General features: G+C 44.7%; 1 protein-coding gene across 3 annotated transcripts in view; it reads right to left on the bottom strand.

Annotated features, from left to right (window-relative positions):
- Positions 1–13,867: 13,867 nt before the first annotated feature.
- Positions 13,868–21,702, bottom strand: part of XPR1 (xenotropic and polytropic retrovirus receptor 1) — a 242,870-nt gene continuing 235,035 nt past the window's right edge. For all 3 annotated transcript variants that reach the window (XM_073356577.1, XM_073356578.1, XM_073356579.1), the window contains one exon: positions 13,868–20,803. In XM_073356577.1, coding sequence (XP_073212678.1) covers positions 20,743–20,803 — 61 coding nt within the window. In that variant the 3' untranslated portion in view covers positions 13,868–20,742. The remainder of the gene's footprint in view (positions 20,804–21,702) is intronic.

Genomic DNA, 21,702 nt, shown 5'->3' with positions numbered 1-21,702 from the left:
GGCTTGAAGTACCTTAGTTCATCAGTCTCCCCTTTATACCATGTGGCACTTGGCTCCTAAGAATAGAGGCAAAAGAGAACGGGAACAGCTCCAACAGGCCTGGGGCAGCCCCAATGGGTTTCACAGTGTCAACGTGCTTTAAGTAAGTATGATTCTTACCTGAATGCTCTTAGGCAGCCATCCCAGTCCAAACCAGTTACCACCTTACTGACTGTGCTCGGGGATGAATGGGGAGAGCGGAGCGGGGCGGGTGGGGGTGGGCTGGCAGGCCTCTCTGAGTAAAATGGAAGCCAGCCCTGGTTCTGCCTCACTCCTTTCCTGCTGCAGCTATGCAGGGCAGCTGCTCTCAGGCTGCTGGTTTAAACTGCAGCTTTTGATATTCATGATTGGTTTCATAATCCCGATCGAAAGGAAATGACCAGGATTACAGAATTGTTTTAATCCCCCCCTGCCCCATACACAGCTGCAGCTGTCAGCGCGAGTTGCAGAAATCAGTTTTATCTCCTTAAAACGGTTCTAACCATCAGCTCCTTCTGAGCAGCCCCTGCGAGCCAGCGAAGGGGCCAGCTCCCAGCTCTCATGCCTCACAGACGTGGAACATTTCCATTTCCACGGCTCGCCCTGATTTGCCAGTCTCATCACGCTGGAGAAAAGACCAAGGTTAGATTCCTCAGTAGAGTCTGGAGTTGCTCTCTTCTGGACTGAGAATACACTGATAGGGGCCAATGGGGAGTATTACTGCGCTCCAAGTAAACTCCCCATGATGGAGTCTCAGTCAGCATTGACTGGACAGTAATGCATTGTGTAGGAGCCGTTTCTCCTTAGTATTGCTCACCATCGTGACCAACAGCAACAGCTATAAGGTTGCTGGCATCTTAACCGCTGGTTCATCCAAAGCTGTGGTGAGCACAGTTGGACAACATTGATTAAAACACGGGTATCCATTCTGTACTGTTGCTTCTATGCTATAACAAGTGGGACTGGAGAAAAAGACCCGGGTTTCAGGAGTGTCCTAGATTAGCGAGGGGCCAGAGGCTCAGGAACTTAAGTGTGGGGCTGGCTACCCAGAGGCAAAGAGCAGAGCCTCACATGTAACTGATCTATGCTTCTTTTACAGCTCCTCCTGCTTCCCGCTTCCCTTGCTGCTGAGGACACCGTTCCTGCTGTCGAACCTGCGCAGGGTTCGTTTCCGTGGGAAATGTGGAAAAGCACCATGTTGGCAAAGTTCAGTTGTGATGGAGGCTGAACTCCCTTCTGCCCCGGCCAGCAGTTGGTGTCAGTGGGTCAGGACCTGAAACAGTTTTCCTGCGCAGTCGCTCGCTGCCTGCCTGGTTAACGTTCTCTCTGACACCCTGGGCCTGCGTTGGTTCCTGCAGAGGAGTCATTCCCTTTTCGGAAGGAGCCCTGAGAAATGGTCACCTTGGATGAGAACATGGATTCTAGCACCAAAGACCCCAAATGTCAATCAGCTGCTACAGCGGCCAAGCTGCACAAGTGCCACCTTCACCCAAGTGCTGGGAGTGGAGCTTCACCAGAATGCATGACCCCAGGACCCGCAGAAAGCTGTATGTCACATATGGAGTTGGCCAGTCAAAACACCGCTTTGGGCGCTCTGAGGTCAATTCCCAATCGCTACAAAAAGGAGAAAGGGATTTTGCAGAGTGATCTGAACAGGAGTGAACATCAGTGTAGCTCTTCTGTCACATCCTCAAAATCCTCCTTGCCTGGCACCAGGACTCTACAATCTGCACATCACCCTCCTGGCGTCTCCTTCTGACGCTTCACCCTCATCACATTACCTTTGTTCCTCATTCAGACAGGAATTGTTCTGGGGAAGTTCTGTGGCCTGTGAGATGCAGGAGATCAGACCAGAGGATCACAATAGTCCCTTTCACCCTTAGGATCTATGATTCGGCTACATTTAATAACTCATTCTGGTGCATGAGTACATGAGAAAATAGGATTTCTCTGCCCCTCTGATAACACAGAGCTGACCAAACAGCAAGAAAGTCAGAAAGGATTTAAGCAAGAGGGCAGGCTGAACTTGCAATGCAGTATAGGGAGGGGTTACATTTTGGAGGGAAGGAGGTGACCAGGCTGACCAGGTCATGCTAGTGTGTATTCAGGTTAATTCAACTGTGTATTAGATCAAAGCGACTGTAAATATATAAGTGTTTTGGATGTTTAAACTTCATAAAACTAATGGAAGTTTACTTATATTGTTTTCACTTATCTATTCCTGTCATAATGTAATAGCAAACATTTACATGGCAAATACCCTTGCAACTAAATTACCCTTCAAAGAAATCTTGTGAAATGCTAACAAAGAAAATGCTAATTTCACAGCAGGTGGCCACTATGTGTGTGGCTGGAGGTCAAAAGTACCTTCCTCACTTGCTGTCATTAAAGGAAAAACCCACATGGGTAGAGAGACAGTCAGCTTGTCTTCTGTGAGAAGAAGATATAAATATGGATTCAAAGAAAGATCCTTTATCTCTGGACTGTTTGAATTCTAACAGGGCAGAATAACTGAAAGAGAAGATGGAGATCCACAGAATTATTCTGGGCAGCCATGGAAAAGACTTCTGGGAAACTGGCAGTCTATTACATCACTGCCACCATTTGGAGTTACAAACTGTGATTTATCTGTAGATATATTTTACCTGATTTAACCTTTCAATAACTCTCATTCTTTTTTTCTTAGCTAATAAGCCTATAGTTAGTTTACTATGCAATTGGCTGCCAGTGTTGTCTTTGGCATAAGGTCTGGAGTACCAATTGATCTGGGGTGAGTGACTGGTCTCTTGGGACTGGGAGTAACCTGATGTGATGTGATTTTAAGTTTAAATAACCTTTTATCACAAAGTTCAGTTTGTCTGGGTGACAAGATAGACTGGAGACGCTATGGGGACTGTCTGTGACTCCAGGGTAAGACTGGTATAGTGATCCAGGAGTTCACATTTGTTACTGGCTTGGTGAAATCTAATTACAGAACATACCACCAGCTTAGCGTGTCTGCCCTGAGATAGGCACTCCTAGCTGTGAGCCACTCCGGACAGTGTGAGAGGGTATTGGACTGTAGACTAGGTATGTAGTTTTGAAGACCATATTGTGTATATGCAGACAGGTCAATATTGAAAGTTGGGGTCTCAGCTCTTTTGTATATTGGTTCTAACATGGTTTGCATCTAATCCACAACACCTGGAGTAAAGGTGCCCCTTGCAAGCAGTTCATAATCTAGCCCCCAGGCTTTGGTTAACACCTTACAGTTACACAATATTGTGCTGCTTTGCAGTCTGGCATTGTCTTATTCCTGTACTTTCCCTTTGACTTCAGGTCCAGGAGAATGTCCACCACCCAGCTACAGCAGAAACCTGCATGCTGTCTATCCTTTATCACTTCTCAGAAAGCCAGTCGGCTGGGGCAAGGCCAGTGCCTCCTCCTACCAGGCAGAGGCCCAGCCAGGGAGCTTCTCTGGGATGCTGTCAGCAAGCAGTCAACTGACCTTGCATCAATGCTCCACCTGCCGACCAAATGGTCTGGCATCTCCCAAATCCGCCCCCCATTGCACCTGTGAGGCCCCTCTCACTCAGCCCTCCCAGACTTCATGCTTGGGGTCACAGGTCAAGCCTTTACCCAAAGCAATAATCAGACACCACTTAGCACTCACCATTGATTCCAACAGCTGAGGATAAAGGCTGGCCATAACTTAGTTCACTGCTTCAGTATCAAGGTGATAGGAACCTTCTGCAAAGGAGAGCGCGACTGCCATTCCCATAACACGGCACCATAGAGGAAGAGGCAAAGAGTCACTTCCTGCTAACACTGAACAAGAATAAAGGAAAATGCTGATTATCCATAAAGTTGCAGCGCTTCCACTAGAACCTTCTGCAACCTCTCCTGCATGGCTCCTGCTCTGGAGCTACAGAAAGAGGAGACATCCTCAAACACTCCTCCCCAAAGCAGTACAGGGCAACAGGGGGACGCCTTTCTTGGCACCGTAGTCAGAGGCACGCCGCTGGAGAAGAGCAGAAGTCAGCCTTAAGAGTCGAGTCAAATGGAGGACAAACAGGGAAAGTTTGCCCAGTTGTTCTCTCAGGAGGCAAGAGCCTAGCTTAGTTTCCTGCTGTGCCGCATGCAGTTAGCAGCGGGGAGAAATCAGTGGAGTTTGCAAAGGTGCTGATTGCACTGGGCACTGGATGGAGACAAACACAGTTACCTCTCCTTCCATTCATTATGCAAGAGGCTTCAATTGTTCTTGAGCCTTTGGACTGAGAGGACTTAGGGATTCTTAATAAGGCTTATCCATCGGCCAGCCACACTGCCTCCCATTCCCTTTCCTCCTAATCACCGCGCTGACCTGGAGGGACCCACTGAGTCCTAGAACGAGGAGGAATTTGTTCTTGGGTTTCTGGCTGTAATTCTGTTTCCAGCACAAAAACTTGTCCTTGCCCACTGGGGAATTCATTCCCTTAGCTAGCTCTTTGCCTCTCCCAAGCACAGTACTTGACTCTAGCCACAGGGGGACCTGATGCTAACTAACTGAGCTGAATCATGCCAGACCTACGTTTGAGCTCTAAAATCTAAGCACAAGCTCTTTGTTAAGAGAGCTGACCCTTGGTCCCGAGAACCTTGGCTTTTGACTTTAAAAGCAAAACAAAACACAAAGTCTCTTGCCTTTTTCCTTGCAAAGATAGCCCTGAAAGCCCGGACTAATGTAAACCAGTTGCTGAAGCCGAAGGGAATATACATCTGGGCTCCCTTTCTGCAGCAAGAGGAAAAGGGGGACCACGCAATTCCTCCCCCAGTCACTTGCTTTATGTAAAAGGACTGATTTGTGTTCAGAGTGTATCTGGAAGAATTGTCTCACTGACCATTTCCAAAGCCCTTCACCCATGCCTGTGCATAATGGTGCATTACTCATGTGCCAAAGGCGTGGTTCCCGGTGGGTAAGTCATTGTCCAATACAGCATGGCCGACTGCAAGAGATGAAAAAATCCTGAGTCAGACCCCCAACATCAAGAGATTAAAAAAAAGACTATTGTGATTTTTAGACTGTTGACTTTTGAACTCCCTCTGCCCATCCCCAGTGCACGCAGGTTCACGTATGTATGTGTGAACAGCAGAACCCTGTTTATTTGATGTAATCAGGACTGGGCCAGATCAAATAATCAAAAATTTGGATAATCCGGAGAACGGGAAAGTGTGAAGCTGCCACGCTGTCTAGTGGCCACAGGAGAGCTCGCCCACTTCTGGACCCGTGTGCGCTGGTTGTTCGGTTAATACAGAGAGCTGGATAAATGGGGTTCTATTGTATGTGTGTGCATTGTTTAGTGTTGCCCACTTGCCTAAACTTATTAAGGAAGGCAATTTTGGCCCTGCTGCAGGAGCATTCACCCTACATCTGTCCCCTGCTCAGCAATTAACCCTGCCCCTATCAGATCAGCATCCCCCTCCCCCAGCCTCCATCAGTTTACTCTTCCAGCCCCTAACCCCTCAGAGGCCCCATCCAGTCATGGCTGCTCATGGGAGAGGATGGGGAGAGGTAGCAGGGCCACCCTGAGCTGCCTGGCCATTTAGCTTTGGGTTGCCATGGGGACGGGGAGAGAGCTCTGCCTGCAGCCACTCTGTCTATTCTGCCCCAGGAGGCAGAAAATGAGGCAGGCAGCCCCATTCGCTCACGTTCGCTAGCGGGCTGGGGCTTCTCACGTCATGGCCGGGCTGGTGCCAGCCTCTGTCAAAACCCCGTCACTCAGGAAAAGAATCACGAGGACTGGCAGCACTGCGAACAGGATGGAGAGCGGCTCGCGGGAGTCTCTCAGTCTCTCAGACCCCAAGGCATCAGGTGCCTTTGACAGGTGATGAAATGGTGTCAGCCTGAGTCTTCAGAGGGTTTCCCTCTTCTTACTAATGTGACCTCTGTCTTGGTGAGCTTCAGCCAGGCACTAGGATAGTGGGGAAACAGACTCTTAGCCCCAGATGTGATTGATGGGCAGCTGCAGCTTGAGCTCTCTTTGGTGGCTGTGGGTATCTGGTTATTCTCTCTGCAGATACAGAAGGATGTTCCCAGCATTTGTTTCTCCTCAGCCACTGAGGGATTGCATGAGGACAGAGGCACCTGCCGACTCCTTTCACCAGTGAGGCAGGCGTGTCAGCACACTGGACTGGGATGGGGCGGTTGGCTTTCCTGGCCAGGGCCAGGGCTGCACACGAGCAGAGACAGTCACCGAGGAAAGTAAGCAGGGTGACAATTGGATGACTTTTTGGAGGGGGGAGGCTTGGAGGTCGGGGGAAGGAAATCACACATGGACAGTTTTGGGGCTGTGGGCTCAAAGGCCCCCCCACCCATTCCCACTCTGCCCATGAGGCACAGGGGGAGGGAATGGCAGCACCAGCAGGCAGAGGGGATATAGCTCTTTAAGGATATCCCTCAACAGCAACAGAGACTCCCCTGAGCAGCTGGAGCTGCTCCCTTGCTGCTTGGCCTGTGAGGAGGGGAGGAAAGGAAAGACTGAAGCACAACGATGTGGGGAAACCCTGGGGAAGGAGGACAGCAGAAGAAACGGCTGCAGCAGGGGCAAGGGAGAAAACCACGGAGATGAGGAGAGGGGAAGGTGAAAGGGGCAGAGAAGCCACTGGGGAGAGGCTGTGTCAGGAGAAGCAGTGTTAGTAAAGGGGTAATTTTTCTAACCAGCCGGCAGGCTGGAGGTGCTAATGGCTTTCATGCACAGTGTGGTGCAGTCTGCATTTGCTTAGGGCTCCTCTCTATTTCATCTTTCTTAGAAGTGCAGGAGTCCTCTGGCAGCTGGAGGCTTCATAGTCCCACCACAGCTCCATGGCTGATTTGGAAAATTGTCTGTTGCACAAATGTTTAGTGTTGACAGCTCTGCAGTACTGTATTTCCAGAGACAAACCCCGGGAGCTACAGCTCACTACACTTCGTAAGGAAAAAGCTTGGGCGTTATGTTAAAGGAGAGGACATGGAGGATTAAATAACCGCATGGATGCAGGTAGGGAAGGTTGTTTAATTAGCCATCTCGAAGGCTGATGTAATATACAAGGGCAAGTCAGTGACTGGAGAATATCAAAGCATAGGCAAGATTCCACATCCTGAACGGATGAAAATATAATGAAAATGGGCTGCAGATAGAAAACTTGCTTAAATTAAGAGCCATTTTCTAAGAGGAAAGGAATGGGTATCGACAGGCTCAGTTCTAGGCTTTCTGTTCATTCTCTCTTATCTGGAAGTGCCTTCAATGAAAGAGTTCTTGTTATTTGCTTTTCTCCAGTTTTAGGAAAATCTAGTGGGGCTCTGGTGGAATCGCTACTAGGCCCAATGCTATTCAACATGCTTATCAGCGACCTGAAGTAAACAATCACTGAAGATAAAATGTGTGGATGACAACGACTGGTGGAGTGGTAGGTAATGATGAAGAGAGGGCAGCCATACAGAGTGATGTGGATTGCTTGGGTAAGCTGGGTCTGTTCAAACAAAATGCATTTTAATATGGCCAAATGCAAAGTTGCACAGTTAGGAACAAGGAACGCAGGGGCCACACTTAAAGAATGTGGGACTGTATTCGAGAAGAATGACTGAAAAGGAGCTAGGGGTCATAGTGCATGAGCAACTCAACATGAGCTCCCAGTGCGATGCTGTGGCAAAAAGGGCTAATGTGATCCTTGGATGTATAGACTGGAGTAGTGAAGACGACTTGATTAGTGTCTAAGCACCTTCACGGAGGGAACATAACAGATACCAAAGGGCCCTTTAATCTAACTGAGCACAGCAAGAACCAATGGCTGGAAATTGAAGCCACAGAAATTCAAATTAGAAATAAGGCACCAATTTGTAAACAATGATGGTAATTAACCATTGGAACCAACTACCAAGGTAAATAGCATATTCTCCATTTCTTGGAGTCTTCAGATCAGAACTGGGCACTTCTGGAAGACATGATTTAACCCAACACAAGTTATGCTTTACTCAAACCACAAATTATTGGAATAAACTGGGTGAAATTTCATGGCCTGCAATATACAGGAGGTCAGACTAGGTGATCTAATGGTCCCCTCCGGTCAAACTCTGAGTCTATGAAATATTTTATCTTGGGCAAGTTTAACCTGGGTAAAAATTCAAAACCTGTGATGCAGTCCTGCCCCATTTGAAGTCAATGGCAAAACTCCCATTGATTTCACTGGGACCGGAAGTCAATAAGGCAACTCAGTCACAGAACTAATTTTTGCAAAGAGTAACAGTCATGCAGAATAAGGAACCAGAGAAAGCAACTGATGCAAAATAAGCTTAGGTTAAATTAAAGAAAGATACCTGGATTTGTTTCTGGAAAAAAGATTGATTGAGGAATATGATAGGCGGGGATTATAAACCAGTGTTGGACCAGATGGCCTTTTTCTCTTAAAATGGTTTGCAGTCTAATATTATCCTGTTCACGCACTCAATGACTTATCTTTGTTTCTGTGGCTCTGACCTGTGACTGATTAGTCATGGGCAAGCCTCCCAAGCTTATTTCAGATAGACACCCAAAACTTAAGCTTCCGTCTTTGGTCTGGAAGTCTGTTGGGATGTGGTTCTCATGAGGTTCTCCATCCCAGTTTCAGTTAGGCTAAAAATACCACAAGAACACTGATATTGCAGGTATATGGTACTTCATTTCTTCTGCCTGAAACCAGAAAGTGCAGAAGTAGGCAAGTATTTAGGACAAAGGAGCAAACTTTCAGTTCTTTCATTTCATCAGGTTTGGGCTCCGTTAGGCTTTTAGTCACAAAGGTCCTATTCAGTGCTTGTTTCAATTTGAACCAGTTCATCAATCCCAGTGACCAAGTCCCTTTTACTTTTAGCAAATATCATAGATTCATAGATACTAAGGTCAGAAGGGACCATTGTGATCTAGTCTGACCTCCTGCACAACGCAGGCCACAGAATTTCACCCACCCACTCCTGCGAAAAACCTCACCTATGTCTGAGCTACAGAAGTCCTCAAATCGTGGTTTAAAGACTTCAAGGAGCAGAGAATCCTCCAGCAAGTGACCCGTGCCCCATGCTACAGAGGAAGGTGAAAAACCTTCAGGGCCTCTTCCAATCTGCCCTGGAGGAAAATTCCTTCCCTACCCCAAATATGGCAATCAGCTGAACCCTGGGCAGATGGGCAAGATTCACCAGCCAGATACTACCGAAAATTCTTTCATGAGTGGAAGATTTCCACAAGCTGCTTCTGCTTCTTATGACAAATACATCTTATTGCTCAGCTTCCAATTTAGACCGTCTGCTCCTTGGCGTAGGGCTCGTCTGCCTAAAGAGCACCAGGCACACCACATGACCGTAGAACTAGCAAGACAATGTTTAGTAAATAGACCCCAACTATATTTTCATTCTATTTGTGTCCAAACTTTTTTCTTTTTAAAACGAATTTCCTACAACATGTGGCAGAATGTGGTTACACATTCCAGGAAATCTGGAAGAAGTCCTCCCTAACATCTGGGCCAAACCATCCCTTCCATAGCTTCCAACTATTACACTAATCCTATGAAGCAGAATTAATTACCAAGATCCTGGCCTTTTATAGAACATAGAAATATAGAGCTGGAAAAGACCTTGAGAGGGTATCTGGTCCTGCCACCGCTGCTGAGGCAGGACAAAGTAAACCTAGACCAGAGATTCTCAAACTGTGGTCCACGGACCACCAGTGGTCCACGAGCTCCATTCAGGGTGTCCGCAGAGAGTTCCCTCTAAGGTGCATGCCTGGGCGGCTGCACACGAGAGAATGAAGGGCCACCCACCTAATTAGCTCCACTAATTAGGTGCCTGGACCCTGGAGAAGATGTACATGTAAGGTGAGGTGGTGGCCTTGGGGGGAATAGGGAGTAAGTGGGAGGAGGCAGCAGGGTGAGAAGACGGGTGAGGGGAATTTGGGATGTACAGGGCTGTGGTGGCCAGAGAAAGATTTTCCCCCAGCTCCAGGGCTGTGGCTGCCGGGGAGAGATGGCCCCCTTTCCCAGCCCCAGCTCTGTGGCTGCTGTGGCAGGGGAGAGACCCACCCCCGTCCTTCCCAGCCCCAGCTCGGGGACTGCTGCGGTGGGGCAGAGAGGGCACATCCTTTGCTTTAGAAAGGTTAAACTACTGATGTTAAAATATGAGTTGTGTGCTTTTATTTGTAGATTAAAAACACGTTAATTACTACTAAGGTTTTCTTATATAGCGCTTTTGTCCAAAGTGCTTTACAATAGTTAGCTAACGGTACAAACAACATTTGGAAAGATCATTAAGTGGTCTATGAAAAAAAAGTTTCAGAACCACTGACCTAGACCGTCCTGGAGAGGTGTTTGTCTAACTGGTTCTTAAAAACCTTCAATGACTAAGATTCCACAAACTCCCTTGGAAGTTCTTCACGATCCTTGTAGTTAGAAACTTTTCCCTAATATATACCTTAAATCTCCTTTGCTGCAGATTAAGCCTATTACTTTTTATCCTATCTTCAGTGGACATGCAGAACAATTAACCATCCTCCTCCTTAGAACAGCCCTTATCACATTTGAAGAATTATCAGGTCCCTCTCAGTCTTCTTTTCTTAAGACTAAACATGGCCAGTTCTTTAAGTTTTCTCCCATAGGTCAGATTTTCGAAACTGTTTATCATTTTCGTTGATCTCCTCTGGACTCTAATTTATTCACACCTTTCTTAAAGTGTGGCACCCAGAACTGGACACAGGACTCCAGCTGAGGCCTGACCAGCCTGAGTAGAGCAGGTTGGTTACATCCTGTGTCTTACATACAACACTTCTGTTAATACGTCCCAAAACAGTTGCCTTTTTCACAATTGCATCACATTGACTCATTCCATTTGTGATCCATCATAATCACTAGATCCTTTTCAGCAGTATTACCACCTAACCAGTTATTCCCTATTTTGTAGCCGTGCATTTGATTTTTCCTGGTCTTTATTGAATTTTATCTTGTTGATTTCAGACCAGCTCTCCAATTTATCAAGGTTGTTTTGAATTTTAAGCCTGTTCTCCAAAGTGCTAGCAGCCCCTCCCAGCTTGGGATCATCTGTAAATTCCATAAGCATACTCTGCACTCCATTATTCAAATCATTAATGAAAATATTGAATAGTACCAGACCCAGAACAGACCACTGCATGACTCCACTAGACACGTCCGCCCAGTTTGACAGCAAACTATTGATAATTATTCTTTGAGTATGGTCTTTCAAGCAATTTTGCACCCACCTTAAAGTAATTTAAGCTAAACCACATTTCCTTAGTTTGCTTATGAGAATATCATGTGGGACTGTCAGAAGCCTTACTCAACATCAAGAAATATCACATCTACAGCTTCCCCTCATCTATTAAGTTAGTAACCCTGTCAAAGAAGGAAATTAAGATGGATTTGTCAAGAACATATCATGCCAAACTGATGCTGGGTATTACTTGTAACCCTTTTATAGTCTAGGTGCTTACTAATTGCTTGCTTAATTTGTTCCAGTATCTTTCCAGGTATCGAAGCTAGGCTGGCTGAGTGGTCTCTAGTTCCATGGATTCTCTTTGTTCTCCTTTTTAAAGATAGGTACTACATATTTGCCCTTCTCCAGTCCTCTGGGACCTCATCCATTGTCCTTGAATTCTCAAATATAATTGCTAACAATTATGAGATTGCTGCAGTGTTACTTACATACCTTAAGGTGAATTTCATCAGGTCCTGCTGACTTGATTACATCTAACTTCTCTAAATATTCTTTAAGCAGTTCTTTCCATATTTTGGCTTGCATTCCTTCCCCCGTTAATATTAATTGTCTTGCTCCTAATGTACTTAATAGAACTTCTTCTTGTACAAAAGAATACCACAAGCATGTAGGGACAAAATCAGAAAGTCCAGGTGTAACTCATTTTGTGCCATAGACTTTAAGTATATATTTTCCTGTTGCAACAACTAACACTGATCACTTTTCTCCCCTCTTCTAAATAAAGCTGAAATTCTTCCTACATTTCAGACCTTAATCCCTAATTAAGCAACCTAGCAAAAAATCTAATACTTAGTTGGAACTGGGCACTGTGATGACCATCTTCATATTATTTCTCTCCACCTTCCCTATTCAAACTACATTTCTTCATCTGCCTTATTCCACTGTTATAGGGCATCCTGCCCTGTAACACCGCCTGCTGGCAAAGTTTGGTGCTGCAGGTATTCCCTGCCTCAATTTATTCCCCTCACCAGGGTTTCCTGTCTGTCCCAGGGAGCCACATGGCTCAGCCCTCTGGCTGGGTCAAAGTTCACCCTCCTTCCAGGGTAACAAAACGTTCTTCTGCCCTGCTTGGGCTTCTCTTCAGCCCACCCTCCAGGCTGAAGTCCCAGTCCCTTCTGCCTTACCATTAAGTCTCTCTGGCTGTTGGAGAGACCTTTATTCCAAGGCTGACGTCGTCCTTAGAGTCCCTGTCACAGTCTTAGCCCCTCTGGGCTACCTTTCCATTTTCCCTGCTCTGGGGTAGAGCACTGACTCGCAGGCTACATCCCTGGAGTCCTTCCAGACCCTACTTCAGGGCCTTCCACAAAAGCCCAACTTGTTCCCTGTGGTTCCTCTTCGAAACTGAGTTTCTCAGCCCTTTTATGAGGCTGATTAAACAAGGTTGGCTAGCCCCAGACCTCCTAGCCCTTAAAGTGTAACCATCCTGTTACTAACTTGCATTCATTTTATGGAGATTTTGTTGTTTCTCCCTACATGCATCCTTCGGGGCTTTTCACTCTTATGATTATCCAAGAATCCACTGTTTCCATTGACCCACAATCACCACCTAACAGGCTCTGGATGAGATACAAGCCAGGTGGCATTGGTTTGTTGTTATACTCTATCCTTAAGACAGACAAAAAGCATGGTCACTAACTGGACCATTAAAATATAGATTGTACATACTTTAATGTCTGTTCGAAGATGCAAGACATTTGACCATGTGTCCTTCTCTAGAGTGGCAGAACTACTGTGATCCATAGTTTTCTGATCCTAAGAATACAGAGGGTGACAATCTGCCACAGGTTCTGTACAGAAGAGTGCGTGTGGGGTCTGTGTACAATTACTGACAGGTACACAAGACACCTACACAATGTCAATTTATTGTTCAGGATGCACTTTTTGCGGAATCCTAAGATAGTGCCAGGCACTTCTTCAGTAGGAACTGACCTGTTACAGACAATGGTTGTTAGCAATAGATCTCCTTGAAGTGGTGCAGAAAACAGCTTAATTGTAGCTGGTTACCAGGGTAGCTGATTTCAGAAGTATTATGGAAAGCATTCTTGAACTGGGCAGATGAGGCTCCGTATTGGTGTAAGGCTCAAATTAAACTGGCCCTTTATATCCATATGACTTGCTATGCCTCTTTCTCCTTTTTCCTTCATGCAGGGGCAGACTTTCACACCCACAAAGCTTGTAGCCACAGGCCTTCTGATCTGTGGGACCTTTTAAATGTCAATGTGATCTTAACTGATTATTTTCAAACATTTCTAGCCATTTCTGTTGCCTTCAAAATGTAAAGCACAGGAGTTGTAAATGTTAGGGTTTGGTTTTTTGTTTGTTTTTTTAAAGTCACAAGCTATTCACAGTCCCCCATACAGCTACTCAGGACCAACATTTGCAGCCTGCAAATCTTTAGCTTCAGACCTCCTTTTCTCTTTAAAGAGACCCCAATAAACAAACTTGCCATCCTTCCCAGAAACCCAGCCCCATCACAGTTTGGCTTGTAAGTCTACAGGTGAGTTAAGCAAGTAATGGCAGTGTCAATGTTCAGAAATGAAAAGGTCATCAGCCCAGAGAGGAAAAAGGACACACACACACACCCCACACCAGTGACAAAGGAGCCATGCAATCATTGGAAAACAAAGCTTGTAATAATGAAAAAAGGACAGATTTAGTAACCAATCACTTTTTTTCCTTTTAAAAACACATAACCACAGTTGACTTTGTTTTATACAACCACCTAGAAACTATGAAACAGTACCACATTGTGCATTTTTTTAAAACCTACTTATCAAGAAGGGTATTCCACACTTAAAAAATGTTATATCCATTTGGGAAGGAAAAAGGAGACAGCTAATAGCGCAGTCACAGATACATCATGAGTCCAAGCAAGCGGCAATTCTTTGTCCTCACCTTGTCCACTTAGCCAAAAGAAGAGTGGAGAAGGAGATAGCAAAAGAGAAAGGAGGAAAGAAAGAAAGCACCCACAGAGGACTAATCACATTCCATAGTTACTTTTGACATCTACAGCTCAGGGCTTCATAGAATAATCATCATTTAGACCAACACAGCAGGGGTGAGGGGTGTACAGAAAGATGGGAGTGAGGCAAGGATAAATTTCTGAAGCAGCAAATACATTTCTACCCCAGGTCCCTTCCAAATACTGTTTATTTGATAGAAGGATTGACAAGATAGTAAGGAAGTTGACAGCCACAAAGTGTTACAGGCTGAAGAGATTCACTGTCTGTACTGAAGGGCTCATACAATTTTGTTTTAAGAACTCAAAAGGATTATATTTTATGGCCTTATTACAGCCCCAGGATTTCCAGTAAGTCCCCTGACCACCAACACACTGATGCTACTGTGAGATGTACACAGACCAGAGCAACCTCACACTTGTCTGGGCTGCAGGGACGAGGAACTGGTCCCAGGATTTACCCAATATTAAAGGCCCCTTTCCCCCAGAGAAATCCGCATTTCTTGTGTCACTCTGGTGATTTTCCCATTAAGTTGTGGTGGGGACTGAAATCCCATGGGTAAACTAGAGTAGCAGTTTGATCCAGTTCTGGGTTAAATCCCTGTTGTGGCAGGTCTACATATTTGCCCCAAAGTATGCAGAATCATTTTTGGGACCCAAGTCACACAGATGTCATGATGTTACAGAGGCGGGGTTTGATTTAACGATCTACAATTGAGAGTCTGATTACATCTGAAGTTAGTATAATGATTCTCCACCCTTCCACAAGGAGTCCTGATCCCCTCTTTTTCAGTGAGCAAAATAAATCAGTAGCCTTCCAGAAATAATGCTTAAGGCAGAACAGCTCTCTCACGCTTGGAGTGACTCAGAACCGCAGTGGAAGAGATAAAAGTGTGTGTGTGGGGGGGAGGAATTGGGCTGGTGTGAAGCCCTGACCTAAGCACTATAGTTCAGACACTCAATCCACTTCCTAGTCAAGTTGGTCTTGTGCTCAGCAGAGCTAAAGTCAGCTAAACTCTTCAAGGTAGGCCTTGCTAAATCACCAAAATGGGCAAGAGATTTTCAAACTTGGGTGCCTAAAATTAGGCACTTAAAAGAGAGTCATCTGGTTTGCAGAAACAATGACCAACAAGCTGTGACTGCTCAGCACCTTGGAAAATCAGGCCCCTTTTATTCAGATGCCCAAACGTGGACTCAGATGCCTCACTTGGGGTATTCAAGTTTGAAAATTTTGGCCCTGATCCCCATCATTCCTTGAGGATTCATGGTAAACCACCCCCAGGATATTACACAGGCACAACTAGTGCAGCAGCCCAAAATAATGAATCCTCCATCCCCCTTTGCAGACACATTGCTGTGAAGATGTGTGATCCCAGACACAGAAGCCTCCTATGGGCAATACAGAAAACTATGAAGCCCAGTGCATTCTTCCTCTCCCCTTTGTCCAAAGGCAAAGACTGAAGGATAAATTCTGAGAGGAGGCATGTCTTGAACAGATGATTCCTTGCACAAGGCTGGCAGACATATGGAGGGGAGAAGAAGGAAAGAGAATTTGTTCATTTTGGCCTGTAGGAAGCAGCAGCTAAGGGGTACCTGGACGAATCAGAGCAGCCAACAGGAGGTGACAGAATAGTAGCATGAAGAGCTTCCTTTTTCAGAGGATGGCTCAGTCTCACTGCACCACAGCGGGAACTTCTGCCTGTAGTTCTATGCAGAAAGCTTCTATCTCTTCCTCTGTATTGCTCTTCATAACATGATATAAACAGTGATACTGAAGAAACAGAGGAAGTAGGATAGGGGAAGGCACAGGGCAAGCAAATTTGCCTCCAAAATGTATCTGAATTTCAGAAGTATGAATATATTGAGACATTCAGGATACAGCCATAAGAAAGCAGGAGAATATGAAGGGAAAGGTAGCAGTAAAGTTAGTAGAGAATGAGCCTGATAGGCACGCTCTCCCCCACGATTTCTGCCCTAGTTCACTAAGCTTTGCTCTGTGAAGTTCTATGCAGAGAATCCAGTTTTTTTTTTTTTTCTTTTCTTCTTCTTCCAGTTGCCTTCCTCCGCTTGGATGAAATTCATCTATGGAACACAGCAAAGGGATTCTGGCCTATCAGGAAAGTATAGAAAAAGATCTACGATTTGTGATGAGCACATGCCAGTGATCAAAATGTCATTTTCATATAGTACAGTCAGAAGCTGGAGGAAAGTCCCAGGGAATTAGAGATCAGTGTGGATTCACAGTGGTCAATATCTCGACAGCCTGGGAACAGATCTGCCTGATTAACATTGCCTGACAATCCCCATGCAACTTTAGATGTCTGGGAGGGATGGAGATCCCTTTGAACAGGGAATGAATGTGGCCAATTGGAACTTCTAAACTACAGGGGTGGGGGAAAATCTCCATTTAAAAAAAACCATCCAGTGGTGAGACAAATACCATCCACTCTAAGCTCAGGTGAATACAAAGCAGAACCACTGGGTAGGTCTCAATTCCAGCAGAAGAGCACCCTTTAAGATATCAAATAAGGGAAGGAGAGAACCCAGAGAGATCAAAGGAAACGCAAACATAGGTGCTATAAAATAGGAAGATGATGGGCATTTTCCAACTTTTGCTTAACAAAGTTGAGAACAGGTTCGTGGCTCTCCTGCTATCCCATCTGAGAGTTTGAGGCAATCCACTAGATAAAAAACCCAGTTCCTGTTCTCCTTTCACTGCGCAGTCTGCATTTAGTAATACTAGTCTTCTACAGCAGTATTTTTACAAATACCCATTCTGTTATATTTGCAAAGGTCATTCATGAAGTGTGACCACCAGAGAGAAGACATCTTCTCTCATTTTCTCATTTTGCAGACCACACAGCAGGAGAGGTGGTTATATTTCTTTCACTAGTTGCCCTGCTCGATTATATCTCATTTAACTGGCCAGATATCACTGTGTGTTCAGAGATGGAACCAGACAGGTTTTGAGAACTAACTCCGGAGTGGAGCTATATTCTGAATGGCTCAGAAATCAATCTGTGTAGTCACAGAATACAAAACCTTGCAGCACCAGGCAGTACAGTGATTCTGGAAACTGGGTTCTTTTGGAGCATGATGCTGGGGGGGTCAGGGATCCTGACCCAAGTGTACAGACACCTTCATTACACAGGCTGTCTTCGTGGTCATAAAACAGGCATTTTTACACCAAGTTAGCTAACATCAATTAGTTGTCTCACTGTAAAAAAACCCAACTTTTTTGGCAGGAAAAACATAGCCCAAAACAGAGTGCTCTTCTGCAGGGTGGGAAGAGGAAGAAGGTGAGAGCAGTATACTGACAAACAGAACAAAATTCTCTCTTCCTCCAGAGTTTTGATACGTTGCAGAAAAAAACTGACCAAGATCTCAGTTCTTATTGACTCGATCCTTCCGTGGGTTTAAATTTTAAGCCAATCAGCTCACGCAGTGCCACTCATGTCAGAGGCAGACTGACCAAAACACGTCCGATTCTCCTAGCTGAGCTCAGAAACTCATTCACAATGTTTCTCCTGCTTCTACTTGTTCCGTGATACTTTAAGAGCTCTCTGTATCAAGTTCTAAAATATTTTCAGGTGCCCTAATTGCCGCAATGATACTTTCCATTCCTTTGACAAGAGAGTGCTATCAGTAAGCCCCAACCCTTCCCTTTTTAAAGCAATGCGTCCTTAAGTAATGACACTATTAGTTCAGGTTGTGCCCCTTGCTTTGGCTGCTACTCTTTTTAAACTGCCCACTGGCATGCATGGCATCGCTATTCTCTGACAGTTTTAGTTGCTGATGATATTCCAATTGTTATTAGCTGGAGTATCATAGTTACCTCCCAGGAGAATGAGCTCTCTGTTTCGTGTGGAATCAAACACTGTGAATACAGCAAAAAGCACTGAAATGCAAAATAGTGGACTGAAATACTTTAGAGAGCTTTCCATCTCAAACTCCACTTCCTGCTGGACAGGTGCATCTGTCAGCGTCTGAACAAGAAGCATCAGTGAGTCAAGATCAGGGGAGTCCCTGGGCACCAAAAGGGTCAACAACAGAATTCTGGGTTAGTCTGTATTGTTCAGATTTTTCTCACCAGAATGGGCTGGTGCTGAAATAGCAGCTAGCCCTGGTCACGTTGGTGGAGAAATAACAATACACAAATCATCTATTCCACCGGAATGACACTATCACTTTCAGTAGATCAGTGGTAGTGCTGAGGCCTTTCCTGGCAGCTCAGCAAAGTTCCTTGATAAGTTCAGGGTGCAATATGACAGTGCTGATAATTGAGATAATGCTTACTCTGTCAAGGGGCACCAGTTCACTACCACCAATGTATGATAAAGTTATTTTGCCCTATTTAAGCTAAATGAATACAATTACGTTTCCTTCTTCAATTCCTCTGGGCAAGAGGCACAATGGGCAAACTAAGAAAAAGCAGCACACCAGCCATATGGAAGAAGTCATATGATTGGCTAAAGAAAGAAAAATTATTTAACAGCAGCTGAGCAGAGATTCCTAGCATCTGACTGCTAGAAATGTAAATACAAAACAAGGGACAGAAGTCAAAAATGGTTCCTACTTAGTTGAGGGTGTTCATCTGCCACTTGGAGTCTGAACAATAACTGTATATACCTAGCTACTGGAACTGCCAAGGAACTAAGAGAGTACTTGGGATACATGGAAGAGTGGTTAAAAACAAGGACACAGAGCAGCAAAAACAGTGACCATGCCCATAAGAAAAAGATGCAAAGTCTTCAACAGTCCCTGCTGTAAAGTTGAGCCTTGGGTTAAGGATAGGATTAAAGGGAACTGAAGCAACTTCCCCCAGTCCCTGGTGTTAACCTTACACGCAATAAAGCAAGGCACAAATAAGATTTTATTAATATTAAACATTGAAGTTTTCTGCAAGCATTAAAGCCGGCAGTGGTGTAGGGCATGGCCCTCTCAAACACTCATGCTGCTCTCTAAGAGGGGGGGTGGTGATATCAAAATATACAAAGCTTATTAAGCTGGCCTTATCATTTCTACTGAAATTGCTAAGCAGTATGATGTCCTTAAACCCTAGCCTGCTGAGTATGATCACTCACACTCCAGTGCAAGACTGACCTACCACTTAACTGGTTTTAGATTACACTGAGGAGAGGTTGCAAAGGACGGGAAAGAAACAAAGCAACCTGAAGGTGTGCTCAGGAAGTGACTGGTAGAGAACACTTTGCCAAAGCCTGGCAAGACACATAAAATAAAATGCCATTAAAGACTTCTAATTTAATACCAACTTCCCTACCCTATGGCCAACACACAACCACCTCCTTGCCCCACAGCAAACTGGGTCAGGGGTGCCAATTCTCTGAAGTGTAGCCACCTATGAATCAAAACATGTAACAACGCCCCCCTCCCAGACATGGGAAAGATCATGTCCTCATCTCATCCACTTTTATTTTTGCTGTAGTTAGCGGAGGCAGAACAATGGGAAAGCTCCTATTTAACGGGGTGGACAGTACTCTCACCTTATCTCATGAAGATTAAGGCTTTGAAAAAACAGTTGTTAACCTAAACACCAACTCCCCTTTTTTTGCCTGGGTGTTTGGCCTTGTGGCAAGATTTATTACAACTCTCTTTTAAAACAAATTCTCAGAATCATTTGCATCTTTGCATGGCCACATGGAAAGATGACCATGAACCGGTATGTGAAACATGCTCAGGCTTCTGAAGCAGCAGCAGCAACTAAAACCAGAAAGAAAAACTTTGGTTTATAAATAAAACTAAACTGAAGAGAAAAAGGGTCAAACTGGTGCAAATTATCTCATGAAAGAGGTATTCGCAGGGCATAACCCTCACAAAAGCGATCCAGATCTACATCCCCCTGCCTTGTTTTACTGTTATCGCCTTCATTGCACAGGACTCAAAAAATCATTCTCATATGGTTAAGTTTCATAAATAATGTGAAAACTGTAAGCAACAAATACATCGTATTTCCAAAAAAATTATAAGAAAAATTACATCAAATTAAAAAGTAGCTTCGTGAATGAAGGTACTGCTCTAAGTGCACTTTACCGGCAAGTGCAGCCAGTGCCTCAGCGCTGGATATGAAGGAAAGAAAAAAACAAAACACAAATTTAAAAACCCAAGTCCGGTTTAAACCAGTCGAAACTGGGCCAAGCAGAAGCAGAGTATATTCTCAGTGCTGTCCCATCAGGGAGTCCCTATGATGCTTGTTCTTCATCCAGATAGGGTTTTGTGTCCTTGTTGTGATTGTAAACAATTCTTAGATACTTCTTTCCTTAACTGTCCTCTGATTGGCAAAACGAAGTAAATATTTATTTTAAAAGTAGAAAATGAAAATTAAACCAGAAGAAAAGAAACACAGTGAGCTTGTTGGAGTCCATAGGATCCGGTCCGGAAGAGCTCGGAAAATGTGTTCAGTGTTTTCTCCTGTTTTCAGCTGGAACTGTACCAGAGGTTGGATTGGTCTGGGAAAGGGTAGTAGAGCAAGAAAATAAGGGATGTGGAACTAGAATCTGTGGACGTTTCATGTGTTTGCTTCGTCATCTGTGTCCTCGATCAATATCTTGGTGTCACGAGGCTTGGATCTGGGAAAAAACAAACAAGCAAACAAAAATACTCACTGAGGGGAAGGAAGACATTACTAGAATATACAGATAAGATAAATACACTCTGTCAAACATATTCCCTACACAGGTAATGTCTGGGCCAGCAGACTACTATAGACGTGGTAATTCATACTCTCCCCTCCCGCCCAGGATGGGAAGATCACCCTATAAAAATACAGAGGGATGACTGATACCTTTCTTCCTCCCATGCTCACCTTTCTGATACAGCTAAATTCAGCAGGTTAACAGTGCCCTCCACTGGTTAGTTACAATACAGCAAACAAGGGACACAAAATGTAAACAAATTTTTTGAGGCTGGGAATGAAACTAGAATAACCTTTATCACAGGCACTGACTTTTGTTTTTGCCGGTGGATGCTTTTGAGGAAATATGTGTGTGTGTGTGTGGGGGGCAATCTGCCAGTTTTGGGGGGTGGCTATTTTCAGCATATTTATACACTTTTTTTCATAGTCTAGTTATTGAATGCGTCTATCATTGGTATCTTTACTATTTTAGCAAAAAGAATAAGGAGGACTTGTGGCACCTTAGAGACTAACACATTTATTTGGGCATAAGCTTTTGTGGGCTAAAGCCCACTTCATCAGATGCATACAGTGGAAAATACAATAGGAAGATTTTTATATAAATCTGTCACTGTGCTTCACACACACACAGCTTATCTTATGACATACCTTGCTGAGGGATAAACTGTGTCTTAAATGTGTTTATCTAAACAGAACTCTGTACCTGACAAAAGTTCACTTGGTTAGTCAACCTTACTGAACAAAGCACACTGATTCAATGCTACAGAGACTTGGCGTGAGAGGGTAAAAATTCCAATGTATTTATTTACTAGCCAGGTCAGTCCTCTCTTTTCA

The sequence above is a fragment of the Lepidochelys kempii genome, chromosome 8, assembly GCF_965140265.1.
Source record: "Lepidochelys kempii isolate rLepKem1 chromosome 8, rLepKem1.hap2, whole genome shotgun sequence".
Taxonomy (NCBI): domain Eukaryota; kingdom Metazoa; phylum Chordata; order Testudines; family Cheloniidae; genus Lepidochelys; species Lepidochelys kempii.
Note: the sequence above shows the minus strand (reverse complement) of the source record. Positions and strands in the feature narration are given on the sequence as shown.